This window comes from Cibotium barometz, chromosome 10 (assembly GCF_041138505.1).
Source record: "Cibotium barometz isolate CiBa-2024 chromosome 10, ASM4113850v1, whole genome shotgun sequence".
Classification (NCBI taxonomy): domain Eukaryota; kingdom Viridiplantae; phylum Streptophyta; class Polypodiopsida; order Cyatheales; family Cibotiaceae; genus Cibotium; species Cibotium barometz.
This window is the reverse complement of record NC_141055.1, coordinates 58,986,196-59,011,698: the sequence shown is the minus strand read 5'-3', so window position 1 is coordinate 59,011,698 and position 25,503 is coordinate 58,986,196. Positions and strand designations below refer to the sequence as shown.

Here is a 25,503-nt window from a genome sequence, read left to right as displayed (position 1 = left end):
AGCAAAATTGAAAACTTCTTAGTATCACCATTACTTGACACAATAGAAATAGTACAATTGTCTTTTGCTAGGAATTTGGCATCATTCCCATAACTTTTACCAACATGGACTCTCTTACTAGCTATAGAGCTATAGGGAGGTATACTAGTCCTTCCTAACTAGTCGTATTTTGTTGACTACCCACGGTTGTTGCAAGCATATCTTGAGGCTTTTCAGTTGAGGACAACTCTTTAGAAGCCCAGGGGGATGTCACCAATTGGCCGACCATTTGGTCCATCTCCAGTTTTGTGTCTCGTTCACTTGAGGCTAGGCCGGTGTCTCATGTGAAGAGGCCAGTATTTTTGCTTAACATGGACGGGAGCCAGACTGGTGCCACCCGTGTGTTAGCAGGATGGTGTCGTATGGACGGGAGCATGGTTGACATATACGTACGTACGGATCTGATCCGTACTGTACGGCCGTACTGTACGGATCCGTACGTGTACGGATCGATCCGTACGTGATGTTTTTTTTTGGGCTGAAAATCGACGTGCGTGTCTGATTGGGCGCTCGCCTGGCGGCTGGCCTTTGGGTACATACTAGGCCTTTCAACTTTGATTATTGGACTCCAGAGAGCGTGCGTTACAGAGAGGCGAGAGCAGAAAGTTATCGAAAAAGACCAGGCGACCACAGCGTTGGAACTTTGGCGCCAGGCGTGCATGTAGGTAAACTGAGCATCTTCCTCTCTCTCTCTTTCTCTCCCTCTTGAGTCTTATCTCTTTCTCTTGCATATGTGCTGCGCACTTGGCAGGTGCAGACAAAAGTCTCAAGAGCCATCATGCCTAAGCCAACTAACCCGTATTGGCAAGAGCACACCAATGTCATCCGCATTGTCAACACGCCAGGGCAAGCTGGATCTGGCACGCGACGATGGCAATGCAAGTATTGCAACTTTCAGCTCACCAGTACCATTTCTCGCGTCGTTATGCACTTGACAGGCATTGGCACAACCAATAACTGTGCAGGGTGCAAGGCAGTACCAAAGGACATTAGGGATAAGTTGATTGCTGAGAATTTTCCAGCAATGGGTGCAGGGAAAAAGGTGAAAGGTAGTCAACAGACACAGGATGCTCTCCATGATGCACTGTTGGGAGACTTGGGTGGTTCTTCACAGGTTCAGGAGGAGCAGCCCACTGGCAGTAGGAAGAGGGCTCGTACATGCATGAGCAGCAGGACTATGTGGAGGATGATGGAGAGATGCATGCACCAAGGCAGACTACCTTGCCTTCTCGAGTGGCCTCTCTTTCTTGGGTGAAGGAGCGCCAGAAAGTGGCTGAGATGGAGATTGCTCGCACTCTCATTGAGTGCAACATCTCCTTTCATGTCTTGAGGACTGAGCAGTGGCAGAGGATGGTCAGAGCCATAGCCCAGGTTGGACACACAGAGGATTGGTCGGGGTTGGATTACAATAAGATGCGGACCACTATGCTTGAGGAGCAGAAAACATTGATAGATAAGGCATTGGTACCAGTGAAGGCAGGTTGGGGGCAGTTTGGGTGCACCATCATTTCAGATGGCTGGAGTGACATTCGTAGGCGACACATCATTAATATTCTTGTGTCGTCTTGCCTTGGCACGTACTTCTTGCGTGCTGTTGATGCAGGAAAGGCTGGAGAGCGGATTACAGGTGAGTTTATCTATGAGCACATCCGGCAGGCTATACTTGAGGTTGGCCCAGAGAATGTGGTGCAGGTTATTACTGACAACGCCTCCAATTGCAAGGCTATGGGTGAGATGATTGAGGCAGAGTTTAAGAACATTGTTTGGACTCCATGTGCAGCTCACTGTCTTGACTTGTTGATGGAGGACATTGGGAAGTTAACATGGGTGTTGCCTATTGTTTCCGATGCCACAAAAATGACTACTTTTTTCCGCAAAAAGCACAAGGCATTGGCTATCTTTAGGAGTCACAGTACACTTGACATGGTGCGGCCCTTGAAGACCAGATTTGCATATATGTATCTTGTGTTGCAGCGACTCTATGCAGTGAGGGATCCACTTCTACAGACAGTAGTGGACCCGAAGTGGAGAGAGATGCATCACGCACAGGAGGAGTCCACTAGATACATACAGCGGCGGGTGCTTGATGAGTCCTTTTGGTCGGAGGTGCAGGCTACGATAGCAGCATTGCAGCCAATTTATGTGTTGCTGCGTGTCACAGACATGGAGGGCTCCACCATGGGCCTAGTCTATCATCTCTTCTCAGAGATGAAGACACACATCAGAGGCTGCAGATCATTGGCGCTTGATAGGTATCTACTTGCTTCTGTAATGATTACTCTATTAAATATTTAGTATAATACTATAATGTATAATACTATAATCAAAATTCAGCCTGTTAACTAATGTTGCGTCAATGCTTTTACAGTCGGGAAGAGATCTTGGCTATTGTAGACAAGAGATGGACATTTATGAGTCGGCCCATTCATGCGATGGCTGCATTGCTTCATCCTTTCTACAAGAAGCCAACTCTTTTTAATGACAGGAGTCTACTAAAGGGCAAGGATGCGTACATTGGCTTGATTTGCGAGGAGGATGAGCAGTTGGACATTGATGCAGAGATCGCTAGCTATGAAAATAATTTAGGGTCATCCTTTACTAGAGCTGTGGCGTTGAGGCCGGAGGCAACGAAGTTCTCTCTTACATGGTGGCAGAGTTATGGAAGACAAGGTCTTCCAAAGCTCACTCGTATCGCTTTACGTGTCCTCTCACAGGTAAAGTTTTCTATCTTTACATTTTCCATACATGTGTTATGGACCTGGGACCATGGTTCATTGTCCAATGTCTATTGTCTATGACCATGTCCAATGTCCATTGTAATTTGTCACCATTGACACGTCACATGTGACATGCAGGATTGCTCTGCTGGTGGATGCGGGCGCAATTGGAGCGCTTATTCGCTAATTCACACGAAGATCCGTAATCGACTCAGCACTGCACAGCTAGAGAGATTAGTCTACTGCCGAGCAAATATGAAGCTTGTGCGAGATTACCACGCTTTGGGGACACCCAAGCAGGTTAGAAAGTTGAAACTTTGGGCTAGCGTTTATACATATTACAAGCGAATATTTGTAATTACTAATTACTACTTTCTACGCTGTTAATAATGTGAACACTGAATTGCATTTTGTTTTTTAACAGACAGATCCATCAAAATTGAAGTTGGTCTCGGAGGGGAGTGCAGAGGAGACTGAGCAGCAGCAGCAGCAGCAGCAGCAGAGCAGCTTGTGAGAAACGATCAGGAGGAGATTATTCGCATGCTGCAGAGAGAGCTGGAGAGTGTGGATCGACGTGTAACGAGGTCACGTGCGCGAGTTCTCAGTCTCCCGTTAGTCGGGCGAGATGCAGATCCAGAAGTTTCACGACGAGAGACCATTCGGCGAGGAAAGCTTCGTGTCCGTACTCCTCGGAGACGGGCAAATGAGGCTGTTCCTCTCATTCAGCCTACGGAGGATGATGATCCAGGACAGCAGAGTATGATGGCAGAGCCAGAGTATGATGAAGAGGGCAACGTCCTGACAGATGGGGACTTGCTCTCTTCAGGAGTGTCATCATCCTCATCCGATGAGGAGTTTTGAGATTCAGAGAGTAGAGTCTCGAGAGTCGAGTCGAGACTCTTTGTTATTGCTTAGTGTTTTTTACTTTTGAGTCTTGACTCTTGACATCAGACATTTATGATTTGTTATTTGTATGCTCTAGTATGAGCCTTTTAGGTTGACATCAGACATTTGTTATTTGTATGCTCTAGTATGAGCCTTTCTACGTCTATTTTGTCTTGACAGCCATTGTGTCAAGTATATGATGTGTGTTTTGAAATTAGTACATACTACATGCAAAGTGGTTTATTTTGATTCTTGAATGTTTTAAAGTTTAAACTTTTATGTACCTTAAATGTAGAAAGGTGTTGAATGTCCTATTGTTTGCCAATGGTACGTATTTTTACGTACATAAAAAATTTTACTGTACGGAACACCGTACAGTACGTACAGATACACAACGTACAGTACGTACACATCAACCTTGGACGGGAGCCAGATTGGTGCCACCCGTGTATGACCTGGACTGTGTTCTATCCATGGGATTGTCACGCCATGGAAGAGCCAGTATTTGTGCCGTGTCTTGCCTATGGGATTGTCACTCCATAGGGAGGCTCGTGCCTGGAATTGTGTTTTACCTACTGGACTGCCACTCCATAGGAAGACCAGGATTGATGTTTTCTGTCGTGCCATTTTTGTGCCGACAGATGTTTTGTACTTGTTCCATGAATGGGAGATATGTCCATGATACTATTTGCACATGCACTCATGTTTTGCATGTTTGAAACTGTTTTCGCATGACTTGTATTTTTGTGTTTGCCTGCTTGACGTGCCACTTACTGAGCGGGGACACTTGCCAGTGAGTCGTGAAGTTTGCTCTGTCTTCTGACGAGTTTTGTTGCATGTGAACAGGTGGTAAGTGTATTGCACTTGTTGGTTTAATAGCTTTATTTCTAACCTTTCATTTTATAAGGTGGTAAGTTCACATTCATTTAAAAGTGGGCACCCACATATGGGCCAAGGTGGGGAGCCACACTTAGCCTCTTAAGTGTGTGGGGGTGGGTGCATGGCCACCTACCCACACCACACCATGGAACTGGCCGCTCCCATGCAACCTTGGGGAGCCGGCCAGCTGTGGTTGTGTAACTTCCCCTCCAACACCTACAAAGAGGCCACCACCCTTCTCTCTCTCTCAGACGTTTTTGTGCGCCTCCTTCACTTCAGGCTGCGCCACCTTCACCCCTTCTACAGTCAGCTGCGCATGCTCTCTAGCTGGTGGCTGTTTCCTTCCATCGGCGCATGCTCCTCCACACCTCTTCCTCTTCAGGCTGCAGCCACGCGGCTGTGCACTGCAGCCAGACGGCTGCTGTAACTACTGTTGGCGGCTGCGTTGATTCTCCAGCAGGCTGCCTTCTCTTCGCCAGGCGACTTTACCGGCGGTGGCTGTGCTCTGCATACAGGCGGCTCCATCTCCAGCAGGCAGCGCATGCTCCACCTCCAGCAGGCTGTCATCTCCAGCAGGCTCTGCGCTCCATCTCCTTTACAGGCGGCTCCTCCTCATCCTCTCCATAGGCGGCTACGCCTCTTCCTCCTCCACAGCAGGCGGTTGTGCTCCTCTGCAGGCGGTTACACCTTGCAGGCGGTTACACCTTCCCTCCATAGGCGGTTACAGGTGGCTTTGCACCTCCTAGGTGGCTACACCTCCTACACAGGCATTCTCTTTACCGCTAACACCCGTTCGGTGTCGGGTAGTCCAAGCTTTTGGAGAACCACGGTCCAAAGGTGCCGAGATCGAGAGAGCCAGGCGTTAGTACGGGAGCGCTTGTTTGTGCGTGGTCTTGGAACACCAGTGGGGCGCTCTCCACGGATTCGAGTGAAGGCACAGGACCGTAGAGACTGGACCACTCAAGTGGTCGCGCTCCTTCGAACATCTACTTCGAGCCTTTTGTTTGGTACTGTATTCATTTGTACATGGACATCATCTGGTTCATTGAACCCATGGAGCATTGTATTTGTTAAATACTCCTAATAATATATCATATATTGAGCGGGGGGTCGGCTCGTTCCGGCCCCAGTGCTGGTGTCCATCTATCAACATTTCATTTCATTTCAAATTTCAGTTGTTATTAAGTTGTCCATTTCAAATTGTGATATTAAGTTGTGCTATTACGCGTGTGGGTGTCCAACGGAGTCTATTTCCACTTGACGGTCATTCAAAGGCCTATAAAAGGCGTAGGAACTCCTTGTGTAGAGTCATTCAATCCTCTAGGGATTGGGTCATTAGGGATCCAAGTAGGGACCAAGATTTTGGTGTTTATCACCCTTTTATGAAGATAGCCTAGGGCTGTAGAAGAGTACTTTTTGTACTATAGAAATATACTGAATTTCCAGCACATCTCTCTCTATCTACTCTCTCTCCATATCTGCGTTTTGCATCAGCATGTTTCCAGGAGTGTTTAGGGCTGAAAGAAGACCCCTAGAGCTTCCGCATGTTACATTAAGATTGGGGTTGCTTTATGGTGGGAGGATTATGGGGCTCGTACACTAGAGCTTCAATCATTGGTAGTAAGGATCTTGTCTCAAGGTGCAAGCTCCTCTCTGATCGAGCAACTATGAAGTGTGTTCGGCCATGTTGCATCCAAGAAGAGGAACAAAATTGGGACAAAACAAGTCAATGACTTGATTTTTCTAAGTGCTAATTTGCACTTGCTTGGCGATATGGCTTCTTCCAAACCAGAGAAGTTTATATTGCTTGATGAAGAGTTCTCGGATGATGAGGAGACACATGGACTTGCAGATCCTGGTTAGGATGGGGTTGAAGCTTTGGATGCTGTAGATGTTGGTCTTGATGATATGGCTTTCTTGGATAACATAGATGATAGTCTCCTTGAAGGCATCACTGGCAGTAGCCATGCATGATATCTCCTTACTATTTGCATGTCACCTTGAGGCTTGGACTCTGGACTTGGGTCGTTTCTTCTATCTAGGCCGTTTGTCTTTTGTCACTTATGTCATGTATGATGTGGGCTAATTTATTTTGAACGGCTAGACTTGTGGCTAAGGGCTATGCTCAACGGCCTGGCATCGACTATGAGGACACTTTTGCACTGACAGCTAGGATGACCATGATTCGGACAGTTCTTGCTCTTGCCTCTGCTTAGTAGGGGTTGGTGTATCAAATGGATGTAAAATCTGCGTTTCTGAATGGTGACTTGCAGGAGGAGGTGTATGTTGAGTAACCTTCAGGCTTTGAGGTTCCGGGATCAAAAGGTATGGTTTACAGGTTATGGAAGGCCTTGTATGGTCTTAAACAGGCTCCCAAGGCTTGGAACCAGAAGATTGATTCTTTCTTTCTTAGAAAGGGTTTCTAGAGATCAGTTGTTGCAGATCCGAACTTGTATCTCTTTTTGGAACGCGGTACGGTCACTTTGATTATCCTCTATGTGGATGATCTTATTCTCATTGGTAGTCACGTGGAGCACATATCTGTGAGCGAAGGCTGCCTTGTTAAAGGAGTTTGAGATGATGGACTTAGACTTCATTTCTTTTTGGGATTGAAGATTTGGCAGACCCAGAGGGGGTTTTTTGTTTCTCAGCAGCAGTATGTTCATGAGTTGCTGGAGGCCTTTGGGATGGAGAACTGCAAGCCTATTTCATCTCTGATGGACCGGAATACCAAACTTACAGTACATGATCCTTGTGAGCAAGTTGATGCCTCCTTGTATTGGAAGCTTGTTGGTTCATTGATTTGGTTGCTGAACACCAGATTGGACTTGAGTTTTCCAGTGGGGCTAAGCTCATTTATGCAGACACCTTTGAAGACTCACTGGGACGCAAGATTATGGATCTTGCGGTACCTGCAGGGTATGAAGGATCTTGGCCTCTTTTATAACACTGGAGGGGGAACGGAGGACCAAGTTAGTCTTCGAGGTTGGAGTGACTCTGATTGGGGAGGAGATCTAGACATGAGAAGATCAACATCAGGCTATGGCTTTATCCTTGGCTCAGGAGCTATTTCTTGGAGCAGCAAGAGGCAGCCAACTATTGCCTTGTCTTCTACTGAGGCAGAGTATCGGGCTGCTTGTGGTGTTGCTGCGGAGATTACTTGGTGAGATTGGGTTTCCACAGAAGGAATCCATGGTCATCCCGTGTGACAACTAGAGCTATATAGCTATTGCTTAGAACCCGGTCTTCCATGCCCGGACCAAGCTCATAGAGATACAATATCACTTTGTTCGTGAGAAGATTTTGGTTGGTGACATCTTGCTTATCTATTGTTCGACGGAGGACAATGTGGCGGACCTCTTCACGAAGCCTTTGCCTCAGCAGATACTCCATTAACACTTCAGCTCATTGGGGTTGGTTCCACATCTAGGAGCTAAGAGGGGGTGTTAGCGGTCATCTCCTGTCCCTACCATACTACTCCGTAGGGAGTGAGGGCCTTGGTCGTGGGTGTGCCCGCCTGGTTAGGAGTTTTCTCCATTTTTGCTCATTGTCCATATTTTCCCTGGGGTTGTTTTGTGTTGGCCGACCTGATCTGTTCATTGGTCAACTACTACTGTTCATTGGCCGACTTAATCCAGGTGCTAGTCGACTCACTTATCACTGGCTGATTGGTATTTTCTAGTCGTGTACTGCTGTTGGCTTGTTTTGCTGTGGTGACCAGTAGCCCAGGGTGGTATATATACCACCCTTGCCACCCGCACCATTTTGTATCGGATCTGGTGTATATAGTAGAGTTTATACAGCTTTCTCTCTCTTGCAGTTCTGCATTTCTGCTCTCACAGGTGTTTGTCTCATTTCCGTTGCCCAGTCTGACATCTATGTCCCAAGAAAGGTGCATAATTCCAGCAGAAAGGATGTAACAGGGTAGTAGATGGAGTGGTCTGCAACAGGCGAATCTAGAGGAAACATTCCTTGAGGGTAGGTACGCATACCCAATACCTCATTAGGCCCTCAGATCATTTCTAAAGGCCTAGCAATAGGCATGATCAGTCTCGGTAGGTGACCCTGTTAGAATACGCAGCGGAGATGATGACCAAATCTGGGAACACAAGAGCAAACGAAATGCAGAAAAACAGCACGAGAGGGAGAGAGATAGAGGCATGTAACTCTGCTCTATATACACAAAGAAGATCCCGAATAATGATACAATGATACAATGTGGCAAGGGGCTGTGGGGCCATTTTATATGGCCCCCAAACAGCAGTCGGCCTGTTGTAGGATAGCCGACAAGAGTCTAGAAGTGCCCACGACTGTATACACCAGTCGGCCAGCTCATAGGGGTGTCGGCCAGCACCAAGAAGGTCCACGACCTGTCTACATACAGTCGGCCAACACCACTAAGAAGACTGATGCAGTCGGCTACAAAAAAGGACATCCTGCCACCTCAAGGCTGCCACCCAAGCCACAGAAAAAATGGGAAAAATGGGGGAAAAATACGGGGAGTGAGGAAAAATGAGAACAACACCTACAAGGGCGGGCATACCCACAACAAAGGCCCTGGTGTCTACATGGTTGGATTCTTATTTTCTTGTTTATTCTATGCCAACCTTTTAATCCTGTGGTTGTTGTTTTTTAAAGGTCAAATGTGGTGAAGCTCTTCACGAACAAAGTGCCTCTGGATGACCGTGGGTTCCTCCAGTGGAAGCCCAATCCTGCCATGCAACCTTTGCAACCTCACCACCTCACAAGCAGCCCGGTACTCTGCCTCTGTCAACGACAAGGCAAAAGATGACTGCCTCTTACTGCTCCATAAAACTGCGCGTGGGCCTGAAGTAGATCTCCTCGTGTCTGGATCTCCTCCCCAATCTGAGTCACTCCAACCGTGGAGTCAGACTCCATCCATCAATCCCCCTCTTGTGTAAAAGAGTCCATGATCCTTCGCACGCTGCAGAAACCACAAGATACAAAATCCTGCCTCCCAAAGAGTCATCTGCAACCATGAGCTCAACTGCCTAATGAGGAAGCTCCCGTCCATTGTGGTATCCATCAACGAGATCAATGAACCATTCTGCTTCTGAGTCACGGAGGCATCATACTTCTCACAAGGATCAACACCTGTTACGGTGGGAAGCCAAGTCCTGGAAACCTGCTGAAGACCACGCAAGGCCTTCTGAAACCTGTCAACCACCCCCTCTGAATTTGGAACCACTAAGCCTGGAGAATGTGCAACAACCACCTCCTTCTGCAAGTAATCAACTGCCACTTGCCTGGCTTTCCAAGAGGTCGTCGTGGAAAGAACATCCTCATCTACAGGAGTTTCTTTGTCCCGAATGCTACGAGACATCAGAGCATAGGTCACCTGTAAAGTTTCCTCTGACTGACGAACACAAGAACCACCAACATTAGTACTGGAAAGTTCCTGCCAACTGCTGCCATCAACTGGCAAGCTATCCACCATCTGGTCCTAGAAAGCCTGCACCTGCAGCGTATCCACACTTAAGTGGCCATTACCAGACTGCCACTCATCACAAAACTTTGGACCTGGGAGAGAGAGTGCTGAAAGCTTGTAAACTCCATTCTCCACTCCGCCTTCCCACACTACCTGGCCTGTTGCCTTGTCCCGGAGAGCAACAAAATGCTCATCTAACCCCACCTGTACGCCAGTCTTGCAAACTTGATGCACTGACAACAAAAGAAAACCAAGTGACGGAACATACAACACCTGGGAGGAATGCTTCCCCCCTCTGCCATGGGGAACTATCTCCAACCTGCCCTCATTGAACTAGGATAGTGGATGTATCCCCAATAAGAATACGACGAGAATACCTGTAGAGATACTATAAATCTGAACGGGAAGGAGTCATGTGCCTGGAAGCACCACTGTCTAGAATCCACTCTCGAGTATCCGTTGTTGCGGAGAGTCCTCCAACCTTCTTTCTGCCTGAAGAAAATGAAACATCGGTGTCCATCACCTCCAAGTGCACAAAAGCCGTAGTCTTTATGATTGCTGCTGAGGAATCTTCACCCTTGTTGGTCTTCTGCTTGGGACACCGCCTCCAATAGTGGCCTTTCTCGCCACAATCATTACAGGTCCTCTCTGCCTTTAGTTTCTCGCGGTCAACGTCGGACTTCTTCTCAGAAGACTTCTCCGAGGAAGCCTTCCCTTTGCCCGTGTTACGGCATTTCGACCGTTGGCCACTTAAGGCCTCCAAACCTCCACCCTGAGGAGGGTTCGAGAATCTTTCCTCTTGGTCCAAGACCATGGGCACAAGCTCCTCCCAAGTAACGGTGCTGAGCTTGCCACTGGTAATCAAAGACGAGTAAAATGCTGAGTACTGAGAGGGCAAATGCGACAGCAACGTTATGGCCATGTCCTCTGACGGTATCTCCTTCCCAGCCTGGAGAACTTCCTGCTGAAGAGCCTATAGCTTGTTAATATGCTCCCGCATCATGGACGACTTTGGAGGGCTCATAACCCGCATCTGTACTTCCAAGGAAATCCTCTTCATGGGCGATACCCTGTTGTAAAGAGAAGCCAAATGCTGCCATATACCTCTGGCCAGAGTCATATGCTTTACATGATTGATTACCTGCGGTGTGTAGTTGAGGAAGATAAATGAACGGACCCTAGCGTTGACACGATCCCACAACTGTGCCTGTGCCTCCCGGTCCTTACGAATCGACGGTAACTCCCCTTCCTCTACTTCCGGCCGTTGAACCCCAACAACGATGAAATCAGCAAGGTCGTAAGACTCCAGAACAGATTTCATCATAACCTTCCATATGCCGTAGTTGTTCCCGTCCAATTGACGGTCCACCGGGAACGTGGGGAGTGTAGGGATCTTCACATGCCTCTCAGCCATCTCTAACAAATCTGCCATTGCAGGGATGTAATCTGAAAAAGGGTGGGTGGGTGGGTGAGAACAAAGAAGAACTTACACCTGCAAGCGGCTATCCAGCAAATCAGCCCGCTGTCCTCTTGCTTCTCCTCTTCCCGAACAGTCCCTAACAGTCCACCAATCAGCAATGAAACAGTCCCCCTCTTGCTCACACAACTCCCAAGATCTATCGCGAGCCTAGGGCTTTGATACCATGTCAGAATATGCAGCGGAGATGATGATCAAATCTGGGAACACGAGCAAACGCAATGCAGAAAAACAGCACAAGAAAAGAAAGAAAGAAAGAAAGAAAGATTTTATTAACGTCTTCCGAAAGACCGAACTCGGCCTATGAGACAAATCGGAGTACCTGTATGGGGTATCCTCTGTCATCCCAACAAAATGAAAAAGTACTGAACAACAAAAAAAAGCTGAATCTGGGTGTGCAGGGGATGGAGCTCTACTACTAGGAGAATGCAAAGCTATATGCATGGAGTAAACAATCATGATATGCAACCTAGCTAGCTCCATCCTGTACCATACTGGGGATATAAAATGGTATACATCAGTGAAGGGGGTGTCCACAGCTCCCTGAAGAACATGCCTGGGTGTGCTCTGAAGCGAGCCAGTCGCTCCGCACCCTCTCTGTGAAACTGAGCTCTTATCTTTGTCATCTCTCTCTGGTATAGGCGTGGTGTCCGAAAGCCAGGTGTCCTCTGTCTCCTGCGGGCTCTAAGTGTCTCTGCTCTCTGGCATGTAACTCTGCTCTATATACACAAAGAAGATCCTGAATAATGATACAATGATACAATGTGGCAAGGGGCTGTGGGGCCATTTTATATGGCCCCCAAACAGCAGTCGGGTTGCTGTAGGATAGCTGACAAGAGTCCAGAAGTGCCCACGATTGTATGCACCAGTCGACCAGCTCATAGGGGTGTCGGCCAGCACCAAGAAGGTCCACGACTTGTCCACATACAGTCGGCTAGCACCACTAAGAAGACTGATGCAGTCGGCTACAAAAAACGACATCCTGCCACCTCAGGGCTGCCACCCAAGCCATAGAAAAAATGGGAAAAATGGGGGAAAAATACGGGGAGTGAGGAAAAATGAGAACAACACCTACAAGGGCGGGCACACCCACAACAAAGGCCCAGGTGTCTACATAAAGACAGGAGATGACTTCTAACAGACCCAACGTTGTGTGAAGGTTAAGGGAAAGCAAGCATGGGGACAACAATGAACAGATGTAACACGCGGAAGCTCTGGGGGTCTTCTTTCACCCCTAAGCACCATTGAGAACATGCTGATGCAAAAACGCAGATAGAAGGGAGAGTAGAGAGAGAGAGACATGCTGGAAATTCAGTATATTCATATGGTACAAAAAGGTACCTACAATCTACAGCCAAAGGCTGCCTTCTTGAAAAGGTGTAAATCACCAAAACAGTCCTAAACTTGGACCCATTCCCTAGTGGAATGAATGGTTAACACAATGAGCATCTGCGCCTATTTATAGGCCTTTGGACACTTGGACTGCAGCAGTCGGCTAGCCGACTGGTCTTGGAATTCATAAACATTTATGCGTTTGCAGCTCCCTTTGTTCTGGTTCAGCCGACAGCCTTCTTGTCTTAGCCGATAGCTCTTGCTCTGCTCTGGTACAGCTGACAGCCCCTTGTATATAGCCGACAACCCCTTGTATATAGCTGACAGTCCTCTTCATGTTGCGGACTGTCCCCTGTCCCCTTTCTCCTAGTCCACACTAGCCAACACAGCACCTTATGCTCCAACTTCTGGTCTTTTTCTGGCTGCCTCTGTTGGACTAGTTGAGGAACTTGTCCATGAGCACACATGCACATGACATCCCCCTCTGCTAAACTTGATGACGGGATTCCAACTTTTTCCTTGGATGACTGTCATCATCCCATTCTTTTCCGGGAGTCCCTCTGTCATCCATCCATCATTGGCAACCCTTTTCTCTGAAAACCCGGCCTGGTCTCCAAAACCACTCTGACTTTGAATAAGATCTATGCATCTGTTCCATCCAGTCCCCAATTCATTCCTGCCCTGACTCTGAACACTGTCTTGGTCTTCATTCCTGAGAAATGAGTTTGGCACTCTCACATCACCCCTGGGAGGATAATCCTCCCTTGGGACCGTTGCCCGAGAACCTATCTGGCTCACAGGATTGCCATCCCCTCTGGCTTTGTGGAACACCACCAACAAACCTCTTGGGAGCTCTTCCCGTTCCTGTGTTCCTTGCCTTGGGCTTCGTACCGGTGTACTTTCCTGTACCTTGGACCTGTACACCATCATCTGGGACTGAATTAGTGTTTAGCTTTGTTGAGCCTGATGCCCTGATACCACTGTAACATGCGGAAGCTTCGGGGAAGATCGGTAACTTCAATGCTCAGAAATCAACACACTTTTCGCGACGGAATTAGCGCACAAAATTGAATAAAGATGTGCAGAAAATAGAGAGAGAGAGAGAGAGAGAGAGAGAGAGAGAGAGAGAGAGAGAGAGAGAGAGAGAGGGAGGGAGGAGAGGACACAGTATTGGGTCCCAAATACCCTCTGTAGGCCCCCCACCACGGATGGTGTATTTGCTTTATTAGAATGATGTAAATCTGAAAGAAAATACAGGAAAACTTGACCTTTCTTGGCTGAGAAATCTCTGCCCTTGACCTGCAGTCCTTCACCCCCTTTGCGTTAGAGCAAGCCCTTGGCTGTCTTGGCCCTTTGGTTGCTTGAGCACTTGGTGAATTATGAGATAACTCAATGGGATTGTGGGCCTTGGTATTTATACTACCTACTAATAGCAGTCGGCCAGCATTAATCCAAGCGGCTGTCTTTATTTTGCCCACGATTGAATTATTAGCATTAAATGGTGAAATAATTCACATAAAAATCTGCGCATCTCTTCATGGCTGGCTGGGCATCAGGGCACTGTTTTGCAAGCAGTTTGGGGACTGGGCAGCCTGTATGGGCTGCCCCATACATGCCCTACAGCCATATAAAGGCTGCATATTCTGTATGCTTTCCCCTAGCCTGCCCCTAGGGCTGTCCTACAGTCCCTCCATTTCTGGTGGGTTTAGCCAGGGCCTTCCTGGCCCTCATAGGGGTGGTTTTACACTATCCCCATGCCCACACAAAGACTTGGGGTAGCCCTATGGGCTGACCCCTTTTCCTAAAAGCAAACCCTAACTACCTACTCAATGATCTGGCATCCAGTACCATACCAGATACACAGAAGCATCAGAACAGAGGCTATTTTCCCATATACCGAGTTCATCTTCAAGCTCTTCCACATGCCTACCATCTGACATCATTCTAGAGGGAGACTCACAGCGCAGATGAGCACTGTTTCATGTGCAGGACAGTGCACACCTAACCTTGGAATCCTATGCAGGACAATGCACACCTGACCTCGGAGGACTGGGATGGATCCCTGGCCGACTCGTCCCGGATTGGGTTCACATGGGGTCATACTCCTGGTCATGGGCGCCCTTCTGCTTACCTTCGAGCTCCCAGCTAATAATTGCTCCAACTGAAGCACCATGATTTGAAGAACTAGGGGCAGCCACTGGGGTCTGTGTGGGAGCTGAGCTCACGGAAGCTGTGGAGGCAGCGACGGCGAGCTTTGGAGGCTTCTTAGGACACTCTCGAGAAGTATGTCCTTTTGTATGACAAAAGAAACATCTACCCTCCTTGTATTGAGAAAGCTCCTCAGCACTCAACTTGCCACCTATCTTGCCTGACTTCGCTTTCTGGTCTGGAGTAAGCTTAGACGCATTGTTCGAGTTCTTGGAGCCAGAGGCTCCCGGGCTCTGTCCCTGGGGAAGACCCCGTCTGGTTGTGGCCTTTTCCCCCCCCTGAGGCGGTAGCCTTTGGAGTAGCCGATTGGGAAGTCTTGGGCTTGCCACCATTATGCTTCATTTCTGCACTCTACGCAAGCGAGAGTGCGTCTTCAAAGGTGGTTGGCCTAAACATACGCACCTCCCATTGGATTTGCGTGTCAAGGCCATACAAAAACCTGTCCTTTCTTGTCCGAATCAGATAAGCCTAATTGCAAACATAAAGTCAAAATTCTATTGGCAAACTGAAGGACTGGTTACGCATTCTGACGTGCTCCCCTGAACTCGTCTTCGAGTCACTCAAGGTAGTGGGACGGTAGAAACCGCTGCTTAAGGTCGTGGACAAACTCGTCCCACACATAAGCTGCCATACCTAATCTGGTGTGGACATGAGCCCACTAAGTCCACCAAGGAATGGCCTCACCTTCCAAGTACCAAATGGCTAAGATCACTCTGTCAGTATCTGTCTTTCTAACTGCGGCAAAGTAAGCTTCGAATTGATGCAACCATGAATAGAGAGTTGTGGGGTCGAGTTTACCATTATACTTATTGAAGTTCATTTTCTCGGGAAAATGATTCGAGGGCACCGACGGTGTCAATCTGACGCCCAAAACTGCTAGGTATCGCTCGTGCTCCACGCGTCGCATGGCTTCGTCTTCATGTTGTCGGATCTCCAATGCACACATCTGCAACTCAAGCAAAGAGCTCGGTTGCGGTTGTGACCCTGCGAGAGGGTCCCTGTGTCGAGGATCTGGAATCTGGGATACGGAAGGAGAGGGAGGAGATGGAAAATGCGACGCTGGAGAACGAGTACGCTCTTCCAGAGCCAAAATCTGCGCCTTCTGCTCTTCCAACTTGGTTGTTTGGTCTGCGATTGCTCGCATCATCTGCTAGAACATTTCTGTAACACTCAAGCCTGGTGCCCTAGCTGGGCTGCCCGGTGCACTCTGGTCCCATGGTTCTTGGTCTCTCTCATCGTTGAAGCTCGCCATAGCAAGAAAACACACTTCCTTTCTGGAGCGCAATGTGACCATCCACTATGTGTGTGGGAGACGTTTAGAGGTTGAAAACCAACCGTCCTTCGAGGGACAGGAGTCATTCCGAAAGGGGTAGTCCACCGGCGTCTGAAAACCAACCACACGAGCGAGAAAAGATTCTGGTTTCTTTGCTGAATCTTTGCACTTGAAGTAGGCTCTGATACCACTGTAACACGCGAAGCTCTGGGGGTCTTCTTTCAGCCTTAAACGCCACTAGCCAACACAGCACCTTATGCTCCAACTTCTGGTCTTTTTCTGGTTGCCCCTGTTGGACTAGCTGAGGAACTTGTCCATGAGCACACATGCACATGACAACAGATGCTCAGTTCTTCATGAATACTTGGAAGTGGAGATTAGGAGTGAAGGTGTTTAGACCAGAAATATCATTTAGTGAAAGTCAAAGTTAGTAGAAGTCAAAGTCAGTAAGCAAAAACAATTTAAGGTCAAGTCCAGGGAAGAAGGATGACAAAGTGTCCACCTTGTCATCAAGTTTAGCAAAAGGGAATGTCACGTGCATGCCTGTGCCATGGCTAATGTTTGGCGTGAATTGACTTAATCCTTGATTACTCTCCATTCTCTGAAGGTGACCCTGTATTGGTTAGCTCCCGCTTGATGCCATGCTCCGCACAAAACCGCACAAAAGCATTAGAAGAAAACTCCCCTCCCTTGTCAGCCCGAACAGTCTTCACTTGGCTTGCCAGATGTTGGTAGCAAGCAGGGACATTGCAGTTCTTACATTCGTGGGAAGCAACACATGAAGTCTTTTTCGAAGCAGGCTACTAGGTGGGCTTCGAAACCTTTGGAGTTGGTACACACCGACTTGTGTGGACCTATGCAGATCCCATCTTTGGGAGGTTCCTTGTATTTCATGCTACTTGTGGATGATTGTAGCAGGTTCACATGGGTGTATTTTCTTTCCCAGAAGGACCAAGCCTTTGCTCGGTTCAAGGATTGGCATGTTATGGTGGAAAAGGAGTCTGGATTGCATCCACTATCTGGTCCCGAAAAGCCAGACGCAGCGCATCCACATTCAAGTGGCCAAAAACGGAAATGCCACAAATCACCGAGCTCAGTACTTGTCAGAGAAGAGAGTGCTGAGAGTTTGTACAGGCTCCCGGAAGTGCCCAAGACATAGCCCAATGGTTGGGACAACTTTTGGGTATAGTTTTGACACAAAATATGACTTTTTGTTATGTGGGAAAAATAGGTAAAACCAACTTGATTTCGAATTCATATCTTTTCCCTATAAATAGGATCATTAAGCATTCATTAGGATCATCATTCAAAGATCAAGAGGATCCATTAGTCAGAGTCTCCAAGACAACAAGGACACAATGGTGGATCAGCAAGAACTTCTCTTGTCCGATTGCAAGTAGAGTGTTGTAGGGATCTTTGGTATGCATCATGAAGCTGTGAACCAGCAAGATCATTTACACGAAGCTGTGAATCAACCAGATCATTGTATATATGGCATGTTTTGGCAATATACAGTAGATTAGGTCTATCTCTCCTTCTCTTTTGTATCTTTGCTAAACATAAGATCTCAACGTTAGTCTTTTTTGCTTAGCATTAATCAAGAACACGTGACCCTGTATTGGTGGACAAAGAATAGTCCAATGGAGAGTACCCTCTACATCAAGGTGGACAAAGAGGATTTGATTATCATCATCCTGTATGTGGATGATATGTTGCTAACTTGCTAACAGGGACCAATGAGGATAAAATTGCAGCATTCAAGGCCAATCTTCAATTCTCATTTGAGATGTCACATCTCGGGCTGTTACACTATTATGGCATATAGTTTGTACAGTTACATGAGGGCATGCAGATTTCACATTGTGAATTTTTCGTCTGAGTTGCAGCCAATTGATATTGTGCTTATTCTTTCTATCTTTAGCGGTGCATTTGCCCTATCAACTACTTATTTGCTGTACTAATTCTTTCTATTTGCTACTTCCCTTAGTGCTAGGCTTCATTATGGCTGAGTCTGCCCGTCATCTCCGAAGGTTTGACATAAACTTAGTACGAAGGCCTTTGTGTGAATATATGCTCTTATGTGTGTGTGTGGAGTGCGTGTGTGAGAGCATATCTTGATACAGAGTTCTACACACTATTGGGCACTGATGACGTTAGTGAGGATGTCGTAGGATCTAGTCCATACTATGCATAATCGAGTTGATAGTTATATAGTCTTGTGGGTTGACTACCATGAGTATATAACATGCACGTTCCTAAAAGGTGAATTGGGCATGTTCTTGGATTCATCTAGGTATATAGTTTGTACAGTTACATGAGGGCATTGTTTTGCTGCAGTCTAAGTACATAAATGGATTGCTAGAACGGTTCAAATTTCAAGATTGTAAGCCTATTTCTACTCAGTAGAACTTGGGCTTAGGCTGAGTATGTATGATGAAGGAGAGCCTTGTGATGCCACTCTTTATAATCAAGTTGTTGGCTGCCTCATATACTCGTGTAACACAAGGCCGGGCTATAAGCATTTGAGCAAGGTATCTTAAAGAAATAGACTTGAGATGCTTTGCAATGGCTGTTGGACTAATACATGAAGCCACCGCCTCCTTAGGAAATCCATGAATTTTTCCCCAAGGATGTACAATCACACTTTCCTACCTCTTACACAAGCAAGGATTACTCTAGCATGTAGCAATGTGGCCTAAAGCTAATTTTGCAAGGAATGCACTAATTTTTGAGCAAGGTATACTCATCTATCCCTCTTAAAAAAATTTATGGAATGCTCCCGCAGCCCGCCGGAGGGGGGGGGGTATATTATTACTTGCGTTTAGGTACTTGCAAGGGCATTGGTTTGTTCTATACCGCGGGGGAGAGGGGGGTGATTTTTAGCTCCATGCTCTTACAACGATTCGGATTGGGCTGGTGATTATGAGTCATGACACAAGGAAGTCCACAAGTGGGAATTGCTTTTCCCTTGGGAGCTCATGCATATCATGGTTGAGCAAAAAGCAACCTATTGTGGCTATATCTTCATGTGAAGGTGAGTAGAGGGCAACTTTCACTACTACATCGGAGTGTGTGTGGCTGAGGAGATTGATGGCAAATCTTCGTGGCAGTCAACAGACACCCACTCCCATTCTCATTGAGTCAGAGTGCTATGGCTGTAGCATGAAATTCAGTCTTCCATGCTCGCACCAAGCACATAGAGATACATTATCCATGGCAGAGAGGCGCTACTTGCAGGGGAGATCAGTTTGGTTTACTGTCCTACAAATGAGCACATTGCAGATCTGTTTACTAAGGCATTGCCTAGAGAGAAGTTTGAAGCTTTGCAAAGCTTTGAGCTTACTCCCATTTGGAGAGTGATTTGCTACCTTGTACATATTCACACTATCACTACAGGGAGATTTGTAGGAAAACTCATGGTGGTAGTGCTAGGTGTGAACATGGGCTTATAAGGGACACTTTTACCTTCTACATTGAAGGGGTTTCCCCCCCTGACCACCCGGTGTGAAAGGACACCATATGGACATCATTTTATTATTATGTCTTGTACTTGGGGTTGTGTACACACAGCCTTATCATTCTAATACATTCAGCATCGTGTGGCTTCCCATCTCTCTCTCTCTCTCTCTCTCTCTTTGCTATTTTTTGCCCCCCTCATTTTGTGCACATTGGGGTTAAGCCTAACTCAGCACTTCCAGCCGATAGAAATTGGCTGAACATGGTCCTCAATTGTCAGGACTCAGTACCACTATTGTGAATGTACCATGAATCTATTATTTATTCTATATCATTGTCTTTCTTCTATGTATCTTTATTTTGGTGCACATTTATATAGGTATTCGTGTGTTTATTCTTTTGATTGGTATCTACATGCATGTGGGTAGGAAGGTGCATGTAAGTGCTAGATTTGATGATGAGTTCCAAGGCTCTTGATTTTGTGTAATGTTTCGACTAATTTTGGTACTCCTTGGTTGGATGCCCTTTTCAAAATTTTGCATTCTAGATCATTTTTCAATTTTCTGAAATTTTTTGAACCTTCGTATGCTGCGCTGACAGTGTAGGTGAAAATATTGCTTTGTTGCAGATTGTGTAAAATTTGCCAGTTTCTCTACACGAGCTGTGGATCAAGAAATCAAGTTGGAAGGTGTTGCTCTTTTCACCCTTTAATAATCTTCTTTATTTTAAAAGCTCCAGCCCTTGCTGTGAAAAAAATAAAATGCACCATATATGTGTGTGTGGGCGTATCGTAAGGAATTCAAAAGATCTACATTTACACATAAGTTCAAGAGAAGTTCATTGTTGTTTGTACATAGAAGTGTCAAAGGGCATACATAAAAAGGCTAGACACAGGTCCTAAGTGGGGATGGCCCACTCTCTTTATTGGCGAGACTTAGGGGATGACTTACAATTGTGAGTGCTAGTTGCAGTAACAAATTTTAATCTTGTTTTTGATCCTTGAAGAAATAATGCCTCAAACAACAAAAAAGTTACGAAGTACAAACAGTTAAGTGTTTGGGGTTGGTGCACATCATAGTCACAGGGGACGGAAGGGACGGACTGTTGGAATGGAGGGACGCCGAGTCGGGACGGTGGAGCGATGGGGACGGCAGGGGATGGTCGGACGTCCCCCTGGAGGCGTCCCTCACAAGGGACGGCACAGTGGGGGGACGCAGGGAGCCGTTGCACGCGCAGTCGGATTGTTTTTTTCCTCCCGTTTCTAGCCGTTTGGCTTGGCCGTTTGGGGAGGCCTTGAGCCTTTGAGGCTTGGGCCTTGCCTCCCTCTTGCCTTGAGGCTTGGAAGTTGGCCTTTAGGCTTGAGCCTTGGGGCCTTGGGCCTTGGCCCTTGAGGCTTGGCCCTTGCCTCTCTCTCTCTCTCTTGCCCTTGTCTATCTAATATCTATATAAGAACAAGGCTACAAGGCTACAAGAACACACACACCCATTCAACTTTCAAGGCTTCAAGCAACTCTCTCTCTCAACTTTCAAGCCTCAAGCCTCAAGCCTCAAGCCTCAAGCTACACTCTATGAGACTTGAGTGTATCTGGTATCTACTCTCTCTAGTCTCTCTCCCTCAAGCTTCTTCTAACTTAGTAGCTTCCAACTTCCAAGCCTCTCACCCAAGGCCCTACTCTCTACTATCTAGACTCTCTCTCTCTCTCTCTCTCTCTCTCTCTCTCTCTCTCTCTCTCTCAAGCCTCTTGAGTCTGTCAGAATATGCAGCGGAAATGACAACCAAACTTGGGTAGACAAGAGCAAGTAGACTGCAGAAAATAATCAGCACAAGAAACACAGAGAGATAGGTGTGTAAACTCTTCTCTATACACAAGATCCCGAAAAACTGAATGAGAAAGTGAAGGAGGATGGGGGGCAATATATACAAGCCCATGAGGGCAGTCGGCCAGCTCTAGAAGAGGCCCACGACTGGACAAAATCCCACGACTGCTGAATATAGCAGTCGGCCAGCATCTGATGCCCCACACCTGGACAGAACAAGTCGGCCAGCACTCCTACAGCCCACGACTGATACAGATGCAGTCGGCCAGCTTTAAAGTGCTCCTGGCATCAACTGGCAGCCCTCCAGCCACTAGAAAAAAATGGGAAAAAAATGGAAAAAATACGGGGAGTGTGGAAAAATGATATACGGGCGGGCACACCCACAACAGAGGCCCTGGTGTATACAAATAGACAGGAGATGACTTCTAACACCCCCTCTCAGCTCCTGGCTGTGTAACCAACCCCAGGGAGCTGGAGTGCCGCCTGAGCGTAGCCTGAGGTAGAGACTTCGTGAAGAGGTCCGCCGCATTGTCCTCCGTCGAACAATAAAGTAGCAAGATGTCACCCGCCAAGATCTTCTCACGAACAAAGTGATACTGTATCTCTATATGCTTGGTCCGGGCATGGAAAACCGGGTTCCGAGCAATAGCTATACAACTCTGGTTATCACACTGGATGACTGTGGGCTCCCTCTGTGGAAACCCCATCTCGCCTAGCAGCCTCCGCAGCCATACAACCTCACAAGCAGCACCACAAGCAGCCCGATACTCTGCCTCTGTCGAAGAAAGGGCAATAGTTGGCTGCTTCTTGCTGCTCCAAGAAACCGGTCCGAGGGTAAAAGTGTATCCTGAAGTAGATCTCCTCGTGTCTGGATCTCCTCCCCAATCTGAGTCACTCCAACCTTGGAGCTTGACTCCATTCCCTCCTGTGTAAAAGAGTCCCAGATCCTTCGTACTCTGCAGATACCGCAAGATCCTCAATCCTGCGTCCCAATGAGTCTTCAATGGTGTCTGCATAAAAGAGCTCAATAGCCCCACGGAGAAGCTCAAGTCCAATCTGGTGTTCAGCAACCAGATCAATGAACCAACCAGCTTCCGGTACTGCGAGGCATCAACTGGCTCACAAGGATCTGTAACGGTTAACTTTGTGTTCGGGTCCATCGGCGAAGTAATAGGCTTGCAGTTCTCCATCCCAAAGGCCTCAAGCAACTCATGAACATACCGCTGCTGAGAGACGAAAAACCCCCTCTGGGTCTGCCAGATCTCCAATCCCAAGAAGAAGTGGAGTAAGCCTAAGTCGGTCATCTCAAACTCCTTTGACAAGGTAGCCTTCGTCACTCCAATGTGCTCCACATGACCGCCGGTGAGAATGAGATCATCCACATAAAGGATGATGAGTGTGACCATGCCGCGTTCCCGAAAGAGATACAGGTTCGGATCTGCAACCGATCTCTGGAATCCAGTCCGAATAATCAATCTTCTGATTCCAAGCCCGCGGAGCCTGCTTAAGACCATACAAGGCCTTACGTAACCTGTAAACCATCCCTTCCGATCCTGGAACAATGAAGCCTGGAGGCTGCTCAACGTACACCTCCTCCTGCAGGTCACCATTAAGGAACGCCGATTTTACATCCATCTGGTACACGGGCCACCTCTGAGAAGAAGCAAGGGCAAGAACGGTCCGAATCGTGGTCACCCGCGCTGTCGGTGCAAAGGTATCCTCGTAGTCGATGCCTGGCCGCTGAGCATAACCCTTAGCCACGAGCCTGGCTTTGTGTTTGTCCACCGACCCATCAGCCGCGTACTTGGTCTTAAAGACCCATTTGACACCAATGACTGACCGCTTCGACGGCCTCGGCACCAACTCCCAAGTGTTGTTCTTCTCGATGGCGTCAAGTTCCACCTGCATGGCTTCCCTCCAAGTATCCTGTGAAAGGGCTTCCTTTACGGAAGTGGGCTCTTTATCCCGCATGATACGAGACATCAAAGCATAGTTCACCTGAAGAAGCTCCGCCGTGTTGCTTTTATCTCGGACTCGATGTGATCTTTGAGGGCCGTCCTCTGTGGTCCACTCGGAGGGTAGCTCCGTGACACCTGACTCCCGAAGGGTGTCCATCAACCACCTAGGTACTCGAACAGATCGTGGAGCCTCCTGTGGTCGCGGGGACTCAACTCCAGCTGCGGGCTGAACCTCCTGTGATGACTGAGGTGGATCAACTGGAGTGGTAGACTGGGAATCATCATCAGACTCTGGATCTCCAAGAAGTGGCGGTTCCTCGACAGTGGATGCTGGAACATGCTCGTCAAAGACCACATCCCGGCTGACAACAATCTCGTTCCTCTCTGGATCATACAACCTGTATCCCTTGGAAAGAGAGTTATACCCCACAAATACCAGCTTGCGGGACTTGGAGTCAAGCTTCCCCCTCTGCTTCTTCGGAATATGTACATACGCGTCACTCCCAAAGACACGGAAGTGCGAGACATCGGGTTTCCTGCCAAAATATGCCTCAAATGGAGTCATATGGGGTACAGAAGTCGTCGGAGAGCGGTTAATGGTATGGACAGCTGTCGCCACAGCCTCACCCCAAAGTGGACGAGGAAGATCTCGATGCTCCAGCATGGTCCTCGCCATCTCCACCACAGTCCTGTTCTTACGTTCAACAACTCCATTCTCCGAAGGCGATCCGGTATTGGCCAATTCCCTCTTGATGCCATGATCTGCACAAAACCGAAAGAATACAGTCAAGGAGAATTCCCCTCCTTTGTCAGCCCTGAGAGTCTTGACCTGAAATCCAGACTCTTTCTCCACCATCATGTGCCAATCCTTGAACCGAGCAAAAGCCTGGTCCTTCTGTGAAAGAAAGTAGACCCACGTGAATCTGGTACAATCATCAACAAGCAGCATGAAGTAGAGAGATCCTCCCAAGGATGGTATCTGCTGTGGTCCACACAAGTCAGTGTGAATCAACTCCAAAGGTTTTGAAGCCCGCCTGGAAGCCTGCTTCGGAAAGGATTCCCTGTGCTGCTTACCACGTATGCAAGAACTGCAGCGTCCTTGCCTACTACCAACATCTGGCAAGCCAACCACCATCTGGTCCCGGAAGGCGCGTCGCAAAGCATCCACATTTAAGTGGCTAAAACGAAAGTGCCACAAATCTCCGACCTGAGAGCCTGTCAGTGAGGAGAGTGCAGAGAGCTTGTAGATGCCATTCTCCACACCGCCTTCCCAAACAACTTTGCCTGTCTCACGGTCCCTTAGAGCAAGTGAATGCTCCTCAAATTCCACCCGAAAGCCAGTCTTGCATACCTCATGCACTGACAGAAGATGAAAGCCCAGAGCAGGGACATAAAGAACACGGGAAGCATGCTTGCCCCCCTTGCCGTCCGGAATAATCTCCATCCGGCCCTCACTATGAATCGGAATAGTGGAGTTATCGCCAATAAAGATACGACCTGACTGCCGTTTCAGATCCAGAAAGAAGTCACGGGATGGAGTCATGTGCCTGGAAGCACCACTGTCGAGAATCCATTCCCGGGTATCCTTTGCGGTGAAGCCAACTGCCTCCTCGCTCGAAGACGATGAATCATCGGAGTCCATCATCTCCAAGTGCACAAATGCCGGAGTCTTCGCAGCTGAGGCTGATGAATCAGCACTCTTCCCTGTCCGCTTAGGGCACTTCCTCCAGTAGTGGCCTTTCTCGCCACAATCATTACACGATCTTTCGGCCTTCAGCTTCTCTCGTTCTGGATCAGGCTTCTTCTCGGAAGACTTATCTGGTGAAGCCTTCCCTTTGCGCTTGTTGGTATTACGGCCTTTCGACCGTTGGCCAGTTAAGGCCTCCGAACCTCCACCGTGAGGAGGGTTCGTGAAACGTTCCTCCTGGTCCAGGACCATTGGCACAAGCTCCTCCCAAGTAATGGTGCTGAGCCTGCCACTAGTGATCAACGAGGAATAGAAAGCAGAATAC

At 47.8% G+C, this 25,503-nt stretch overlaps 2 protein-coding genes and 1 pseudogene across 2 annotated transcripts in view; all 3 read left to right on the top strand.

Moving 5' to 3' along the window:
* The window catches only part of LOC147635108 (uncharacterized), a 64,778-nt gene that overhangs the window by 11,752 nt on the left and 27,523 nt on the right, over window positions 1-25,503 (top strand). The window contains exon 3 of the mRNA XM_086804408.1: window positions 20,344-20,403. Within this exon, the coding sequence (XP_086660534.1) occupies window positions 20,344-20,403 (60 nt within the window). The remainder of the gene's footprint in view (window positions 1-20,343; window positions 20,404-25,503) is intronic.
* On the top strand, window positions 710-2,334 carry LOC147635110 (uncharacterized; annotated as a pseudogene).
* On the top strand, window positions 1,099-3,826 carry LOC147635109 (uncharacterized). Its single transcript, XM_086804407.1, has 3 exons — window positions 1,099-2,753; window positions 2,895-3,056; window positions 3,181-3,826. Exons 1-3 carry the CDS (start codon window positions 2,385-2,387, stop codon window positions 3,268-3,270), a joined length of 621 nt encoding a protein of 206 aa, XP_086660533.1. The 5' UTR covers window positions 1,099-2,384; the 3' UTR covers window positions 3,271-3,826.

Bases quoted from the DNA above. Each gene is read 5' to 3' on its own strand.
- LOC147635109 (XM_086804407.1), top strand. From the start codon at position 2,385: ATGTTGCGTCAATGCTTTTACAGTCGGGAAGAGATCTTGGCTATTGTA. The intron at 2,754-2,894 runs GTAAAGTTTTCT...TGTGACATGCAG, and splicing joins CTTTACGTGTCCTCTCACAG to GATTGCTCTGCTGGTGGATG. The intron at 3,057-3,180 runs GTTAGAAAGTTG...GTTTTTTAACAG, and splicing joins CTTTGGGGACACCCAAGCAG to ACAGATCCATCAAAATTGAA.